This window comes from Toxorhynchites rutilus, chromosome 1 (genome assembly GCF_029784135.1).
Source record: "Toxorhynchites rutilus septentrionalis strain SRP chromosome 1, ASM2978413v1, whole genome shotgun sequence".
Lineage (NCBI taxonomy): Eukaryota > Metazoa > Arthropoda > Insecta > Diptera > Culicidae > Toxorhynchites > Toxorhynchites rutilus.
Genome location: NC_073744.1, coordinates 188963760 through 188981738, shown reverse-complemented (window position 1 = coordinate 188981738; position 17979 = coordinate 188963760). Strand labels below are relative to the sequence as shown.

The 17979-nt window shown below is 35.7% G+C and overlaps 1 protein-coding gene across 17 annotated transcripts in view; it reads left to right on the top strand.

The window, feature by feature from the left end:
• LOC129762481 (protein lap4-like) overlaps nt 1-17979 on the top strand; it is a 175883-nt gene that overhangs the window by 89999 nt on the left and 67905 nt on the right. Inside the window, exon 1 of one of the 17 annotated variants that reach the window (XM_055760786.1) lies at nt 9487-10418. The exons of the other annotated variants lie outside the window; for them this stretch is intronic. Within the exon in view, the coding sequence (XP_055616761.1) occupies nt 10157-10418 (262 nt within the window). The 5' untranslated portion in view covers nt 9487-10156. Of the gene's footprint in view, nt 1-9486; nt 10419-17979 lie in introns of those variants that run through there. 17 annotated transcript variants of the gene reach the window in all.

The window sequence follows — 17979 nt, the reverse complement described above, 5'->3', positions numbered from 1 at the left end:
TTCAAAAATTCAAATATTCAAAAACAAACAGAAAAATCTGAAGAACTAAATAATTAGCAAATCAAAAAATTCAAAAAGGTGAAAAATCAATTATTTACCTTGATTTAAAAACCAGTAGTTTGTCCTCTACTGGTCTATCGATGAAATCCAAAAATACTCACATTCACATTTTTTACATTCGAGAATTATAAAATCTAAAAATTCAAACAGTCAAAAACACAGAAATTCAAAAACTCTAAAATTCCAAATGAAAAAAATATATAAATTTAAAACTCAATCAAGAATTCTGAAATTTTACAATTTTGAATATTTTTTTAATTTTGGAAAATTAGAAAAACAATATTAAAATTTAAAAACAATCAGCAAATACAAAAAAAAACTACAAAGGGGGTGGCTGAGTAAGGGAGTAAAAAGTGCCCCCAAACCAAATCACTAGTCACTAGATGTAGGAAGAAATTTGAATACAAACTAGAGTAGTACTGAATCTCGAAATCAAAAAAAAATAATTTAAATTTTTTTTTAGTGTTTGATTTTCTGATGAAAAAATTGTTCGAAAATATTGATTGATACACCTAAGTAAGATGTACTTTCAGTATTTTTTTCAAATTTTTATCTCGAAGCTTTTGAGGATGGCGTGATATAAACGTGATATAAAAAAGTACGTTTTTCACTATAGATCCTATGTTGATCCACATAAGTGTTCAAATAAATCGCCAAAATTCTTATTTAATATCCTATACAATATTTGCCATACAGCTGGTGATTTGGTTTGGAGGCACTTTTTTACTCCCTTACCCGGTCAGGTCCCTTCAACTCGAGAATTCAAGAATCGAAAGGTTCAAAATTTTAATAAGTTAAATGTTTAGCAAAATTTCAAAATTCAGGAATATTATAAATTAAAAAATTCTAAAACTCAAATACTCAAATACAAACAAAAACAGAAAATTCAGTGAATCCTCGAATTCAAAAATTAGAAAATTCTAAACATCAGAATTTAAAAAACCATGAATGTTCAAAATTTTAACAATTCGAATATAGTACAAAACTAAAATGTAAAAGTTTACGAAACGTAAATAAAAAAATTTAAATCTCAATCAATTCTAAAATGAAAAAATGCAACTCTAAAATTTTCGAATTAAAAAATTTAGACGTTCAAGAAATTCTTAAATTGATAAATTCACTAAAATGTACAAATTCGAGAATTCGAAAATCTAAAAATTCAAAAATTAAAAAAAATTAAAATATTCAGCAAAATTTAGTAGAATGCAAAAATTCAGCAAAAATATAAATATAGAAATTAAAAACTTAAATATTTAAAAATTCAATAAATTAAAAAAATTGAAAATTCCGTGAATTCTGAAATTAAAAAATGAAAAAAAATCTGAACATCAAAATTTCATCATTTTTGCTTGCTCTGATACCAAAAATACAAAAATTCAAAATGTAAAATTTCGAAAATTCAAAAGTTAAGAATTCAAAAACTAAACATTTCAATGGTTTGAAAATTGAAAAATTTGGATCTTTATTTAAAAGAAAAATTTCTTTTCTATAATTTTAAAATTCTAAAATCAAAAATTTGGGAAATTAAAAATTCTAAAATCAGATATTTTTTTTAAAACTTAAATATAAAATTCTCAAATTCGCTAATTATTAAATCTAAAAATCAAAGCATTCAAATACTTTAAAATTAAAAATGAAAAAAAAAAGAATTCAAAAAAGAATTGAGAATAAAAACTTAATAAATTTTGAGATTCGAGAATTCTTCAAACAAACAAAAAATTTACAATTTCGAATATTTTTTCGATTGTGAAAAATTCAACAACAAATTATAAAATGGAAACTTTAAGAAATTCAGCAAAACCAACAACAAATCCTTAAATTCAAACCTCAGCAAAATTAAAAAATTCAGTAAAAGGTACAAATTCGAGAACTCGAAAAATCGAAAAATTCAAAATTTGAAAAAATAATCTTTGGCAAAATTACAAAATTTAGAATTGTTATAAATTTAAAAAATCATATAAATTTAAAAAAAAATTGAAAATCCAGTAAATAAAAAATAAAAAAATTAAAATGTGAAAGTTCAAAGAAACGTAAAAAAATCAAAAAATTGAAAATTCAGCGAATTCTGAATTATTCAAAATCCAAAAATCCAATAATGTTAAAATTTAAAACTCCCAAAAGTATCAAATTTTAAAGTTCAAATACAGGTCGGACTTGATTAAATATAATCGCAATTTCACTTTCAACGTAAATTTTCGAATCCAATACATAATCGAATCACAAAAAAAGCTATTTTTCTATTAATGTTCGACATTCATACATTAATGAAAAAATTGTTTTCTTGAGATTCGATTATGTATAGGATTTGAAAATAATTGTTGAAAAAAAATGGTCGACTATATATATAATCGAGTCCGACCTGTACTAAAAAATTTGAAATGTATATTTGATTTTTTTTATAATTTTAAAATTCACAACTAACAATTTTTAAATTTTAGCAATTTAACACCTTAAGCATTTTTGTATTTTTATTTTTGTGTATTTTGTTAGCTTAGTTTTTTTTTGTATTTTATGTTTATCACGGAGAGCAACTATGAAGTTACAGTCTACCCAAGCTTATTTTTATTTGTTTATGGAATTTATAAATTTTGGAATTTCTGAATTTCTGAATTTTGAAAATTTTGGAATACATATTTGAATTTTGTATTATTTTTTTAAAATGGTTTCTAAAATACAAGATTTTTGAATTCGAATTTACAAAATTTAGAATCCTTTCAAAAATTTGTTTTTCTCTTGAAAACGTTTGAATTTTTGTTTTAGAAATTCTTGAATTTTTGAATACGTTTTTTTAATTTTTTATTTTTAAGTTTTGGAAATTTCAAATTTTGTTATGTTTCAGTTTTTGAAGTTTTGAATTTATTCTTATTTTTTTTTAAATTTTGGAAATTTAAAAAATTTTATTATTAATTAATTTTTGAATTTATGAGCATTTTATATTTCATTTTTTTTGGCAGACTTATCTCACTTCTTAACTAGGCGAACCTAGCCAGAATTTTCACCTGCCCCCGGGCTTCTGAATGCCAAAGGGGGACTAGGCTCTGCGGAATGCACGTATCTGCATGCTCGTGCTGTTTTAGTCCTGACCGAGGAATTGTCGGACAATCGCGTAGGTGCTAAGGATGACCGACTTTTGGATGCCGGCCAATTCCTTCTCGATGTTCAACACCTTTAGCGCTTCCAGAAGTGTCTTCGGGATAATTCCAGTTCCAGAGAGAACGACTGGAACAATTCTTGGGACCTCCCTTAGCCCCCACAGTTCCTTGAGCTCCACGGCCAATGGTCGGTACTTGCAGATTTTGCGACCGTGGGTCTCCTCCAGATTCTGGTTCAGTGGAATAGCGACATCGATGATGGTGACTTTGCGGTCGCTCTTGTCGTAAACCATTATATCTGGGCGGTTGTGGTGGATCGAGAGGTCGGTCAGAACAGTGCGATCCCAGTACAGCTTGAAACGGTCATTTTCCAGGACAGGTGCAGGCAGGTACCGGTAGTTTGGTACGTTGTCTTCCAGTAGAGCACATTGGAGCGCCAGTTGTCGATGAACAATACGGGCCACGTTGTTGTGGCGCTCGGTGTAGGCTGCGTTGGCCAAAACGGGACAGCCTCCCATAATGTGCTCTATGTTTTCACCTGGTTGATGGCACATCCGGCAAATGTCATCAACGTCTTGATGCCAGACGTACCGCCTGCAGTTTCTCGTCGGCATTATCCTGTCCTGGATGGCTATCATGTCGGCTTCTACTACTGAAGAGAGTTCACCACGAGTTAGCCACAGATTAGATGCGGCCTTGTCGACGTGTGGCCGGTCCAGTTGATGGGGGTGGGCACCATGCACTGCCTTCTGCTTCCAAGCTGCAATCTTCTCCTCCACTGTCTGCAGATTGCAGTTGAGTTGGTACTCCGCTTGCGCCAAGTGCAGAGCGCTGTATCCTCTGTCGGCGGCGCAGACAGCCCGGTATAGCGCGTTTTGGTTGGCGCGTTCTGCGAAGTACTCGCGCAGTTGTCGTACCTGGGCAACACACAGTGCAGAAATGTCGACGATTCCAAGTCCCCCTTCTTTGCGTGGTAGTGAAACTCTCTCCAGTGCCGATTGAGGATGGTGCATTCCGGCCTCTTTGAATGCTTTCCTCATCCTCCTCTCAAGGTCCTCTAGGTTAGTTTTGCTCCATTTGACTACACCAAAACTGAAGGTCAGCAGGGGAACCGCGAATGTGTTGATCGCGCGTACCTTGTTCCCCGCGTTGAGGAAAGTCCTCAGGACACAGTTCACTCGACTCAAGAACTTGTCTCGCAGCTCCGTCTTGATGTCGGAGTGGCGAATCCCGGTGAGCTGTCGGAATCCAAGATATTTATAGGATTCGCCACGAACCATGTCTCTTATAAACTTGCCGTCATAGACCTCGTAGCCTCCGGATTCGGTAAGTTGTCCTTTCAGCAGGTGGACACAGCGACACTTGTCGAGGCCGAACTCCATACAGATGTCCCTGCTTATGTCTTCGACAACCCGGATAGCTACACCTAGACGCTGACGTGAATCAGCGTAGACCTTGAGATCGTCCATGTAAAAGGTATGGGTCACTTCTTCGTGGGCGCCGTCGCCATACCTTATTTTATAGCCATGACCGTTTCTATTGAGCGTCCTACTGAGGGGGTTCAGTGCCAGACAAAACCAAAGCGGGCTGAAAGAGTCGCCTTGGAATATCCCCCTCTTTATCTGCAGCGTTCTAGACTGCAACACATTTTCCCCATCACTGAGGTGCAGAGACGTACTCCACTGCCTCATCGCATGCTGCAGGAACCTAACGACGACTGGATCAATTTTGTAGAGCTCCAATACCCGGACGAGAAACGAGTGAGGTATGGAGTCATAAGCCTTCCTGTAATCGATGTAGGCCATACTTAGGTTCCGCTGGTTATATACCGCCTGGTCGACTATGGCTGCGTCGATGATGGCCTGGTCTTTGCAGCCATGCGTATTTTTCCTGCATCCTTTCTGCTCTTCTGCGATGATGTGATGCTGTTCGCAGTGAGCAGAAACTTTGGCGGTAATTATGCTGCTCAGTATTTTGTACAGACTCGATAGGCACGTTATCGGTCTGTACTTTGATGGGTTCAATGTGTTGCTGTCTTTCGGGAGGAGGAAGGTGACGCCACGGGTGGCGAATTCAGGAAGGTTGTGTGGGTCACGTAGCACCTTGTTGAAGCACTCAGCTATCTTTGGATGTGCGACGGTCAGCTTCTTGTGCCAAAAGTTCTGGACACCATCGGGGCCCGGTGCTGCCCAGTTCCTCAGGTACCGCGAGGCTTCGCGGACATCGTTCTCTCCGACGATGATAGCTGGCATCTCTCCAATTTCACCACAACTCTCCTCCTCCCGTCTTAACCACATTTGCCCGTCGCGATGTTCTACTGGGGTCTCCCAAATACCAGCCCAGAAGTTCGTCACATCGCTAATATCTGGCAAACCTTCGCGGTAGTCGGGCTTCTCGTCGCTAATGTGGTCGTAGAACGCTTTTTCGTTATCTCTGAACATCCGATTTTGTTCCTGGCGCTTTGCAGAGTCAGAGTAACGTTTCAGCCGTTTAGTTAGGACGCTCAATTGCTGTACCAGTGTGTCGAGTTTTTCCGTCAGCTGGTGAGCTCCCAGCTGGCGAAGTTCAGTAGGCCGCACGATCACAGCAACTTGGCGACATAATTTCGCCGATCTGCTGCCTCTTTTGTACGCCATCAGTCTTCCAATTGCGGCGCGCTTGTTTAGGATCCGTTGCTCCAATCTCCTTCGCCATGGAGGCTCACGCCTTTCACGGAGATGTTGGAGCAGTCCGCCTCTTGGCCTAATACGGTATCCTAAACTTTTGGCGGTCGCCACAGCAGCACAGTAAACTTTCAGTTGCAGCTCCTCCATGTTCTCAGCATCAACCAAGTGCAGCGGAAGAACGTGCTCGTTCATGAGCTTTACTGCACTTGTCAGCCTGCGGGAATGCTGCAACTTCAGGATCCTGGGGCGCGACAAAGGGTCCGTGTCGCGGAACTGTGAGATCGCCTCGTCGTAATGGAAGACCAGATCGCGTAGTAGTTGTTGATCTGGCTGTGGATCTTCCGGCTCAGGGGGTTGTTGTACTGTGGCCTCCACTGGTGCTGATTCGCGTGCCCCACTCGCGAATGAATTGCTCAGCCGTACTGAACTTCGTCTCGACACATCGCTTGCTCTGCTTGTTCTGGAGCTTAGTTCTCTCTGCACCTGCTGCTTGATCTCGTCGACTTGCGTTTGGGAGAGCATATTGTTGCGTACAATCGCTCTACGCCTCGCGTTCATCGCGTTTTGGTCAAGCCTCCCGACGAACTCTGGATACGCTTCCTCGAACATTGCGAGTATTCGAGGGCGACCGCTCATGTCCGTCTCCAAAGCAGTGCAGATGTAATAGGCGCGGATCACGAATTCATTCATTTCATGTGTCCACATGATCCGTCGCCTAGTAGTACCCACAAGTGTGGACGACTGTCGTCTGACAGTCGCAACACGCCTCGTAGGCGCAGCGTTTCGTTGGTGATGTCGATGGCTGCTGTTTCCGTGTGGCGGTAGCTCTTCGGGTTGAACCCGGCTGGTGGCCCGCTCTTGCACATCGCCCTCCAGCCGCTGGCCGCTCGCTCTTACGCCCGTTCCAGGACCAGCTCCAGTTCGGGGACCCTCCTCGGGCGATCGCATTCTGAGTATTCTTCGTGAACGTAGCTCCATTTTCTGGGTGTATCTCCTTTGCCCGGGAGACAGCGGGTTGGCAAGGCCTCCATGACCCGGGAGGCCTTCCCCGGGAGAGATATAGCGCTCTGACTCGCTCGCACCCCCTCACTTAGCCACTTTCGACACCCGTTCTCGAAGCCAAGACCAGGTGTGTGTTTCCAGTTCACGCCCGATCTAAAAATGTCGTCATATGATCTTCGTGGAGGCGTGAGATAGGAACATTTGAGACCAACAGGTAGGCTCCTACCCTAGTGTTGATCCCCATTTGAGAACCATTTTATTTTTTAAAAGTTTTATTTTTGTTGTTTTATTTTTTAATGTTTAAACTCTTGAATTATTGAATTTTTGATTTTTTTAAATATATAAAAAAAAAATTCAGCGAGCTTTATCGTAACTCGGGATCTAAAATATTTGTAATATGCTTCAGATTGTCCGATTTGGGTCAAATATGCACCGTTTTGTTTTAAAATTTGTTGCCATTCTAAAAGTAGCTTCATAATGCCTATCTCATAGAAGTATTGTTCCTTACACTTGCGAAACACTCAAGCAATACATTTTACAATCTTCACTTGATCCTTTAACTTCAATCCAATCTTTAAAAATTAATAAAAAATAAAAAAAATAGAAATGATAATTTAAAATTAAACGTATTTTACTGGTACAATATCTGCACCATAAACACCATTCATAATTTCAGCGGTCTGGCTTGCATTTTTGCCTTTATAAAAGGAAAAGTATAAAATGTACCGAATTTTCTCTTTGTTGACTTCCATTGTTAACACTCTTTGCCTCACAGCTGGATGGAACAAACAAATAACACCTTTACGAAAAGCCTTGTATGGTCGATTTTGTGCGAGATATTGATCACTAAAGCCAGTTACCGTCAGTCAAGTTTTTCCAGAATTAAAAAAAAGTTCCGAAATAAACTTTTTTCAATGTTTTTTTAAAATTTTATATTTTATATTGAAATTTAAAACTATTTCTTATATTTCATTCTTTGATCAAAAGTTTGTAGATCATATAGTTTTTGAGTCAGAATTTCTTGTAATATTTTTCGAAAAATCCGTTTTCAAAAAGCCGTCTAGATATATTATTGCATCTTCAAATACGCAAAGCTGACTGCATTGCAAATGTCTTCAAACCCACAAAGTTTTACTGCAATCTGAGGTGCTGCTCTCAATGGCTAGTGAAGTTGCAATGAAAATGGTCAATTTTTTTTCTCATTTGAAACTTAGAATCAAGATTCTAAACATGCAAAATTGCTTAAAAGACCAAAGGTTTTAAAAGGGTCAAGAGGTTTTCACACAATTTTAATGCATTCTGAGATAGCGCTGCCAATTTCGAGTTGCCATGAAATTCATCTCCTCTACTTTGTCGAGTTAATTTCGGCACGCGACGGCAGAGAATCGGCCATATTTATTAATACCCTTCAAGAAAAACGGAGTCCTCTGTCAGAAATAAACGGAAATGGAGTGAGAAAAATGCGTTTATTGAGGTAAAACCTATCGCTATGCTGAATTAATGATGTTTCCAGATACTGTGCATCGGATGACTTTGTCGATGTTAATGCGATGTTACGATGTTGCGAAACCGTTGACGTTGCTGCTTATCTTGGTATCGGGCGTGGCTCGACGAACCGTTTCAGATTATGCTTCTCTCTGTTTTCACTTATATTGATTGTTTGTTTTTCACAACAACTTGTTGCTGCTCCTCCAAAAACTACCGAAAGAGATGGCAGGAAAGCTCTCTTACGCAAAAACAAACTCGGCCCAAAATTCAGACTGATTGTATAGGTGAATAAATTTTCGTCAAAGTCGCAGAGATGTTTACTATTTGGATAGGCTGATAAAATAACAGGTATTTTTATGCGATAGAATACAAAATTGTGTTCGGCAGGAGCAGGTTGAACCTGATAAGAAGCGCGCGCACGACATTTTTTACGATACACGAAGGCTAGCCGTCTTATCGATTTGACAATGAAACGTTTTGTGTGTTTGTCTGTATTATTAGCGTAGGTTTAAAAATAACTAATGGGTGGGCATGTTTTGAAACATCACTTCGATAATTACCTCTTTCCATGGGATTTACTTCTAAATTAGTTGATGATAAGACTCCATTTACCGACATGTTTTCAATTAGAATAAACTAGATTTTTGCACAAATTAATTGGATATGAATAAATGGAAAACAACATAGTAATTACAGCACCACCCCCTTCAAGCTGCTCCAGTTTAATTGTGAAACACACGACATTCTCGCACGAGAGGTAGTGGTAGTGGTGGGGGTAGTGGTCTACTACATCTTATCGCAATTTCTAGCGATGACGAGTCACGTCACGTTACTAGAACCATTCATGAACCTCCTGAACACACTCCTCCCCCTCCCCCGGGCAACCAGAAGTGCGACGCTCAGTCCGTCAACTAGTCAACGTCGTGTTGTGTACCTATTATTCCGCTGAGTCAAATCAAGTGCACAAACACTTGTGTGTCGCGCGGTATGGTACGAGCCGTTGAGCATAAATGAGACCCTTCACAGTTTGCCTTATGCATTTGTACACAAAAAAAAAAGGTTAGTTGGTTAGGGGAGGTTTAGAGCTGACTCAAGGTGTGAATTGTTGTCGAAGGGAGTAGAGCGAGCGGAACTTTTTGAGATCATCTTCGCTCCCTCCCCATCACAACACCGTATTCGAGAAGACAAAACTAGTTGTGGTGGCGACGGGATAACACTTGTTCTGCCCTCTTCAATGATGATGATGATGTTGACGTTGGGGTGGTGTCCCTTTGTGAGTGTGAAGATATGTTATCGCAATTCGCTATCGTTATCGGATGCTATCAGCGACAGCAAACATAGGCCGCAGCGATGGAGGGAATGGTAGTGTTTGCGATCCGCGATTTTCCCGGACCGTCACATTGCTCAGTTCGGTGGAAGTTTTGGTAGCGAATGAAAGTGTGTAATATAGCAATTTGTGCGATTTCAAGAATTAATTGGTGTTTTGGTGTCCGCGAAATCGTATGGTGGTAACTGATCGACCGACCGATTCGAGTGCTGATGGCGTAATCGAACCAATGCGATGGGTATTTGAAATTGGCATGTCGACAGCGCGATGATGATGATGAATAATGCGCGCTGAGTGATTTGGAATAGATATTTTTGTGTCTGCGATCCGCAAATTGAACTGTGAACTGTTGGCATAAATCCACCGCACCGATTATACAAAGTTTTCATTCCAATGCGAAGCCTGAAGTAGAAATGTGCTGTTAAAAAACTAACCGCGTGTAAAGCCGTTGTCAAAGTGGCGGACTTAAGCCGCGGTCGACCCAACAAAGAGAAGCAAACCCAAACAGAAACCCGGGCGCTATGTTCTCGGTAAAGTTCAAAGTCAGTGACGAAAACCGCAGCCGTAGGGGATCCACGTCATCAGCATCCCTGAAGAGGAATATCCGTTCGCCGACGCCTTCGGTGCTGTCAACGAATTCGTCCAACTTGAGCAGTATTCTGACCAACGGCGGCAGCGGTTCCAAAGGCAAACGAAAGTCGAAGGATGACAAACGCAGGATTCGGATTATCACCGGCAGCAACAACGCGCTGGGAGAACATCCCGGTGGGAAACAGTACAAGGGTAAGGTGGTGGGAGGACGAGGGAAAAAAAAGGGGCGACGGGAAAACCCTTTGTGTTATTATGAGCTGCCACACATATGTATGTTGTGTATCGATTTTGGGAAAAGTTTGACTCATGGGGTTGTGAGTCACGCCATTTTGATAAGGATAAGTTTTTCGCGCCCCTGTAGCATATATGAGATGTGTGAACCGGAGGGAAGGAGGCGTCTATAAATATGGGATAATGAACGCGAAGCATTATTGTAATGAAATATAGTTTTTTGCGGTACCCGCATAAGAGCTTGTTAGTAATTTATTTCATTTACGGTCAGACGTATCAAGATGAGTGTTCACTTATTACAGGTAAACTTCGATATAACGTACATTTTACCTCGATATAACGTACAAATGATCGAAGTCCAAAAAAAATATTTTTTTAAATTTTTTTTTCTGAAAGAACAATAAATTATCTGTATTTTGATACTAAAGCTTGTGTTGTAACATTAATCAATCCCGAAATACTACTGTTTTGTGATTGCGGATTCTAAATGAATCAAATTTCAATCAACTGAACAAAGGGAAACATTATGAGAAAAGTAGGCTTCGTCTTCTTATTGATTTTATTCATCAACCTTACTCAAACAGCAACACAATGAAGTAATATAAGCTACGTTTCAGAGTTCTTTATTATGCTTCGATATAACGTACATTTCGATACAACGTACAATTTTGAAAGCAAAATGTACGTTATATCAAAGTTACCCTGTATATATCGGGCCTGATTCTCGAATACACTTCACGGTTGAAACGCAATAAACGGCACGCCATTGAACTACGTTTTACGAGTTAGTGATGTGTTGAAGATAATGATGAGTTTTCAGGCAGAATGAGCACTTTTCAAATAAAAAAAACATTAATGAAAATTAACTTCTTCGTATCAAACTGGTATTCAATGTGAGTGGAAAGCTTTGTTTCTTCATGTGATATAATAATCTCATACAAAAATTTCATCTGAAGATAATTTCATATTATAATGATAAGTTAAGTGGAAAACTAATCTCGTATCCAGATGTGGGCACCGTACCGTTGTCATCGCGGATACGTTTCATTCCGTTTCCACCGTGAAGTGTATTCGAAGTGTATTCGAGAATCAGGCCCATCATTTCAATTGACCTTTAAAATAAATATAATTTCACAAAAGATTTTTGAACCCGGGTCGGGATCTGCGAAGACAAATTTATAACGATTTCGTGATACATTTTTTCTAGCCAATTTGTACAGCTTGAACTTGAGTAGACTCTACACTATTCGAATGCACTTCGTGATTCACCGGAGATAGCATAACTTCACAAAATATAATTTAGTGAAGTCATCTATCCACATTGTGAAAAATTTGCTAACTCGAATTTTAGATTATCAAAGATGACGCAAACTACAAAAATGTTATAATATATTCGAATAGAAAATTATAAAAAAAAACAAACATTAAAACATTTTAAAATCAAAACAGAAATTGGGAATTGGTTGCCTTCTCAGAATGGCAAGGATGGAAACATAAAAAAACTTAAAAATTGAAAACTTCAAAAGTGTACAAATGTGAAAAGACGCCATGCACAAATCATAGTTACATATAGTAAGAGACGCAGCCTTGAAAGCGTAAAAATCTAAAAATTTAATAAACAAAAAAAAAAAGGAAAGCCAAAAATCGAAAAATTAAATAAAAATAAGTTCAAAAAAAATCTTCAAATCCCAAAATCTAAAGAAGGAAATGAGAAACGTATAAATCTGAAAATACAAGCTAGACAAATAGTAAAAATAAAAAACCATAACATGCAAAAATTGAACAATTAGTCAAGAAAAAAAAAAGATTTTGTGAAAATGTCACACTCTGTAACGTAAAGATGTAATATAATCCAACATTTAAAAATATTGAAAAACATAAATTGAAATTAAAATTTACAAATCAAAAGATCTAAAAAAAACAAAAATCAAAAAAATAGAAGAAATTGAAAACAGGAAATTTTAAATATAGAAACTAGAAAATACGGCAATTCGAACAAACAAAAATCAATAAATTCAATTAAAATGTTAACAAATCTAAAAATGTAGAAATCTCCACATCCTAGAATCTAGGACAATTAAACAAAAAAAAGAAACATACAAGGGTAGATGAATAAAAAAAATAAAAAAGGAATAATAAAAATACGTTTTTTTTTTAAATAAACTTTTAAATTGTCAAATCAAAAATTCTCAAATCTAAAAAAATCAAAATTAATTTTAAATTTTAAAAATCAAGATCTAAAAATCTAGAAAAGAAAAATAGGAACAATCGAAAATATTGAATAATAGAAAAATCTAATAATCGAACACTTAAATCAAAAAGTCGAATAATCTAATTGAAAATAAATCTTAAATTTAAAAATCGAAATATTAGATCTAGAAAAAAATAAAAATGTAGATTCGAAATAAAATTGATAAAAAGGTCTTGAAAAAATAATTGGAAAAATGTAAAAATCTAGAAATCGAAATATAAAAAGCAAAATTTTAAAACGTAATGAAGAAATCAAAAAATCAAAAAAATTAAAAAGGTAAAAACTTGAAGAGTCAAGAAAAACTAAATATGTATAAATATGCAAAAGTCTGAAGATCAAGAAATTTTAAACATTTTTGAATTCTCAATTAAATTTATAGATTTATGAATTTGTTTCTTTTAAATTAAAAATTTTATTTAAATTTTAAATTTTTTGTAAATTTATTTTTTTCCTAAATGTATATTTTTTTTATTTTTTGATTAAGTTTTTATATTTTTGATCATTGTCTATCATTGAATTGTATAATTTTTAATTTTTCTATCGTTCAGATTGTAGTATTTCTAGATTTCATAATTTTTACAGTTTCTTTGCAAATTTTAGAATATAGGAGCTTGGGAATTTTAGAAGTTCAGAAGTTTTGAAATTTGGAAATGGAAGATTTTTAAAATTTAAAAATTCAAAAATGGAGAATAGACAGAATCAAAATTGAAATTAATGAAGTTCAAAAATATAAATAAAATCAAAAACTTTAAAATTTTTGAATTAAAAAAAATAAAAAACGATGTGTTAATAAACAATTTCTAACATTTTTGAACTCCTACTTAAATTTATAGATTAATGTTTTTATGAACTTGATTCTTGATATCGAATTTTTATTAAGGTTTTTTTAAATTAAAACAAACAAAAATTTGAACATTTAAAAATTAAAAACAAAAATTAAATGAAAGAAATACACGAACAGTGAAACTGAAAAAAAAGAATTCATGATTCTACAATTTATAAAAATAGAAATTCAGAAATTAGAAATAGTCAAAAAATTTAAAAATAAAAATTTCGAAACTCAAATGTACAACATTGAAAAAAAAATAAGAATCCATTATTTGAAAATTTGATGACTCAATCATTTAAAAAATTGAAGATGAAAACATATAAACATTTCATAATTTAAAAGTACAAAAAAATTTAGAAAATTAAAGTTTCGAATTAAAATATTGAAAGTTTCATATTTGAAAAATTGAAAATTTAAGAAAATTCAAAATTAATAATTCGTGAACTTGAACAATTTTTTTTTAATTTTAAGTTATTTAAATGTGAAAAATCACCCCCCTTGGGTGATTTTTCGATTTTCAGAAAACTCAAACTTTGACTGCTTTGCGCCACTCTCCCTTAAGTCCGATCGAGCTGAACTTTGGCATAGGGTGTTTTTTCGAGGTGGTGAACATTTTGTATAGGGTACCTTTTTTAAATTTTAGGGTCTATTCTCATACATTCATTGGCTCCCTAATATATATACATATATAATATTGAAAAACTCGTTTAAAAGGTTTAAAAATTGAAAAATTCGGTAATTTAAAAAATTTAATTTGGATATTTTCAATATTCAAAAATTTGAGAAAATTCGAAAATCAATAAATTTTAAAATTTAAATTTTTTTATTTTTTTTTCATTTCTTCAATTTTTTTCAATTAAAGAAATAAAAAAAAGTGAAATCAAGAAAATTCCAAAACTCTGAATTTTGTTTGAAATTTGTTTGGAAATAAAAAAAAATCTTAAACGGAAACGTTGAAATTAAAAAAAAAAAAACAAAAAAGTCTGGAAATTGTAAAATTTTAAATCGAAAAACTTAATAAAAATAAATTGGAACTTTCATAACCTCAAAAATTTAAAAAAAATAAGTAAGGAATTAAAAAACTGAAATGAATTACTGAAAACCCGAGAAAATCATTCAAAAAACTGAAAAAGGCAAAGATTTCAAATATAAAATTGATGTTTTAGGAACTTGAAGTTAAAAAAATGAAATTTGAATAATTGAAAACTTATTAAGAATTCATCATTTAAATATTTTTTAAAGTACAATTTAAAATTTGAAAAAGTCAAAAATGAAAAAAATTAATTACGAAATTCAAATGTACAATATTAAAACAAAAAAAAAAAAGAAATGATAAGAATTGATGATCAAAATAAGAATTTGAATCAAATGAAAAAGTAAAATTTTGGAACACATAAAAATATCATACCTTGAAAAAAAAATAAATTTAAATTGAAAAAAATCAATATTACAATAGAAAATTTGAGTAAATAAAAAGAAATGATGATTCGAGGTTTTGTAAGTTAAAAAATGGTTTTTTTTTCATTACTTCATTAAAACGTGAAAAAAATGTCAAAATAAAAAAAATCAAACAGTAAAAAACTCAGAAAAGTTGAATAATTTAAAATTAAAAATATGATATAATAAAAAAATTGAATTTAATATTTTATTATTTTTAGTTTTTGATTTTTTCTATTATTATTTTTTTTTTATTGAAATGGTTCTATTTTTTGAAAATTTCGTTAAAATTGCGGAACTTTTCAATTGCTGAACTTGAAAAAATACTGAATAAGAGACTGGATAAGAGGCGTATTTTGAAATTTGATAAATTGAATGATTTGATTTTTTAATATTATTTTCTTTAATTTAGTACAGCTTTCATTTTTTTAAAATATTCATTCAATATTTTTCGTTTCCATTTTTTGAATTTTTGTTCAAAGATTTTTGAACTTTTGGATTTGGAATGAATTTTTGTCGGTTCATTTTATTGTGGAGGTATTCTCTCGGTTGCTTCGTCAGGTTATTAAAATTGAATCTTTTGTAAATGATAAGAAGTTTGCTCTTAAATTGACATGTTTAATCAAAAATAACGGCAAACACAAATCGAATATGGTTTCTTTGGAAACAGCTAGAAAAACAGCGGAAGCAAAATTTTGAAAAGTTTGAAACTATGGTTTTGTAATTTTTATGATGTACACGAAAATGTCGTTTCCATATGATCATTTCGTTCCATCAATATCATCTTAGCATCGATATGATGATGCCGCCCTCCGTCGCTTTTGACATTTATCCCGGCGACAGCACAAAAACTAAACACAATTTGAGTCGTGTTTCTGATCGATCATCTGCAAACCGGGGGCAGGGGTAAAGTGCAGCACAAATGCTTGCTCGTAGCACCTGTAGTAATACCAACCTGTGGCATTCCCATGGCGATGGCGCCGAATCGAACAAAGGACTGACGGTGGGTGTTCCATCATCCTCCGGTGAACTCCGCCTTTTGCACGCTTTCACATAAAAATTGCACTGCAAAAACCTGTAAGGGCATTGCTGCTGCTGCAGGTCTCTGAATGACGCTATGTGCAACTCTCGTTCGAAAAAAAATCTCTATCCTCATAAAAGTTCACCCAAGAAGTATTGATGCGCTCGGGCCATGTCTGTTATTGTTGGCTCGTGGATATAAACAACACACTTGAACTGGAGATAGACCGGCCATAACTCAGGGGCAGTGTAAACGATTACCTAAAAACACGAATTTATCGATTTCCAAACATTCGATCGAACATTGTCGAAATCTGAGAAAAATACGTTCTTTGCACTTGGTTCAGCCAATCACGTTTCGCATTTTACCGTGACGAAAATGTGCTAAGCCACCACCGCTGATATACCGGTGATATCGATATCACCAATGCCAAACAACGTCGTGTTTTTCACTTTATGAGCAATAAAACGGCACAAGCAATAAGCGTTGAACGCGTATGTAATTTCATGCCAATTCCTCCCGTCGCGCTCCGCTCCGAGGACCTCAGTCGTCTCCAAAATATGTGTGTTTGTTTTCGAACATCAACAAACAACACCGGCGAGACGCACAGTGTGTGTATAATCAAAATATTTGAACTGACACCAACGCGGGGTGCACAAGACAGCGGCGACGACGGATTTTATAGGAGAAAGTGTTTTCTTTCTTCCTCTGACCCTGAATGTGTGCAAACAGTATCCATGGTACCACCTATTGACTCAAGCTGCTACCCCTCCTGTACAGAATGTTTACGAAACGCGCACCGCGAGAGGGGCATCAAATGTCATCGAAAATGAGAGTGCTAATAAAACATAGGGGTAGTGGCGGCAAAGTGGTCACCTGCTTGTTTGGTAGTATAACTATTGACTATAGATGCCGTATTGATAGTCCCCTAATGTTTGAAGAATTTAATGACTTTTGAGTCACCCTGTACTTCAGTACAGCCGTCGCATGTCAAAATATGAATAAAAACAGAAATTGTTCTCTCGGTAGCCATTCGACCGTAGTTCTGTGCGCATGGTGTCTAAGGAATTTCTCGTGAAATTTAGTTTATTCAATCTGATATATTGGACAAATCATCAGTTTGGACGATTGTTCACATATTCTAGGAGAGGTGAATAGATGTTTTGTTCAATCTCAGCGACTAGTTAGCATAGAAATTACTTTGATGTTTGGGGGTAAAGTGGTCATAGGTGAATGTCGACTTACAATGTAGCAATTTACTAAAGCTGGTATACCGCATCGCATTCTGCTCTTGAAGAGGATCCTTTTGTGGCTTTCACCCTGAATAAACATGCCACTCCAACTAAACCAAGCCTCATTATGCGGAATGTTGTTTGTTCCATACTACGTTTTTGTATGCATAAAGGGTGTGTCACATCAGATTGCATCACGGAAAAAACGCTGTAGAAATTTAATTTTTAGGAATTATATCTTCAGCTTTCGTTTATAATCAGATAAGAGTGTATAGATCACGTTGGCCATGCTTCACTGTCAATTTTTCGTAAATTTGGAAAAATGTCGTCGAACGAAAAAGAGCGTCGTGAATTAATCCTGTGCACTCATTTCGAGAATCCGGAGTTGTCACATCGGGACATCGGTAAGATGCTGGGAGCAGAGTACTAAAACGATACTTCGAGTACCTAACCATCGACCGGAAGGTGAAGAACGGCAAAAATGGATGCTCCGTCAGTGAAAAAGATCACAAGCGCGTAGTTAAGCAGTTTAGACGTGATCCGAGAAGTTCGGTCCGGGATGTCGCCAATAAGCTAAATTTGTCAAGTTCATTCGTCCAGCGGACCAAGCAGCGGGAGGGCCTGCGTACATACAAGGTTCAGAAGGCTCCTAACCGCGACGAAAGGCAAAACATGGTGGGGAAGACGTGAGCCCAGAAGCTGTACACCGAAATGCTGACGAAGCCGCATTGCCTGGTAATGGACGACGAAAC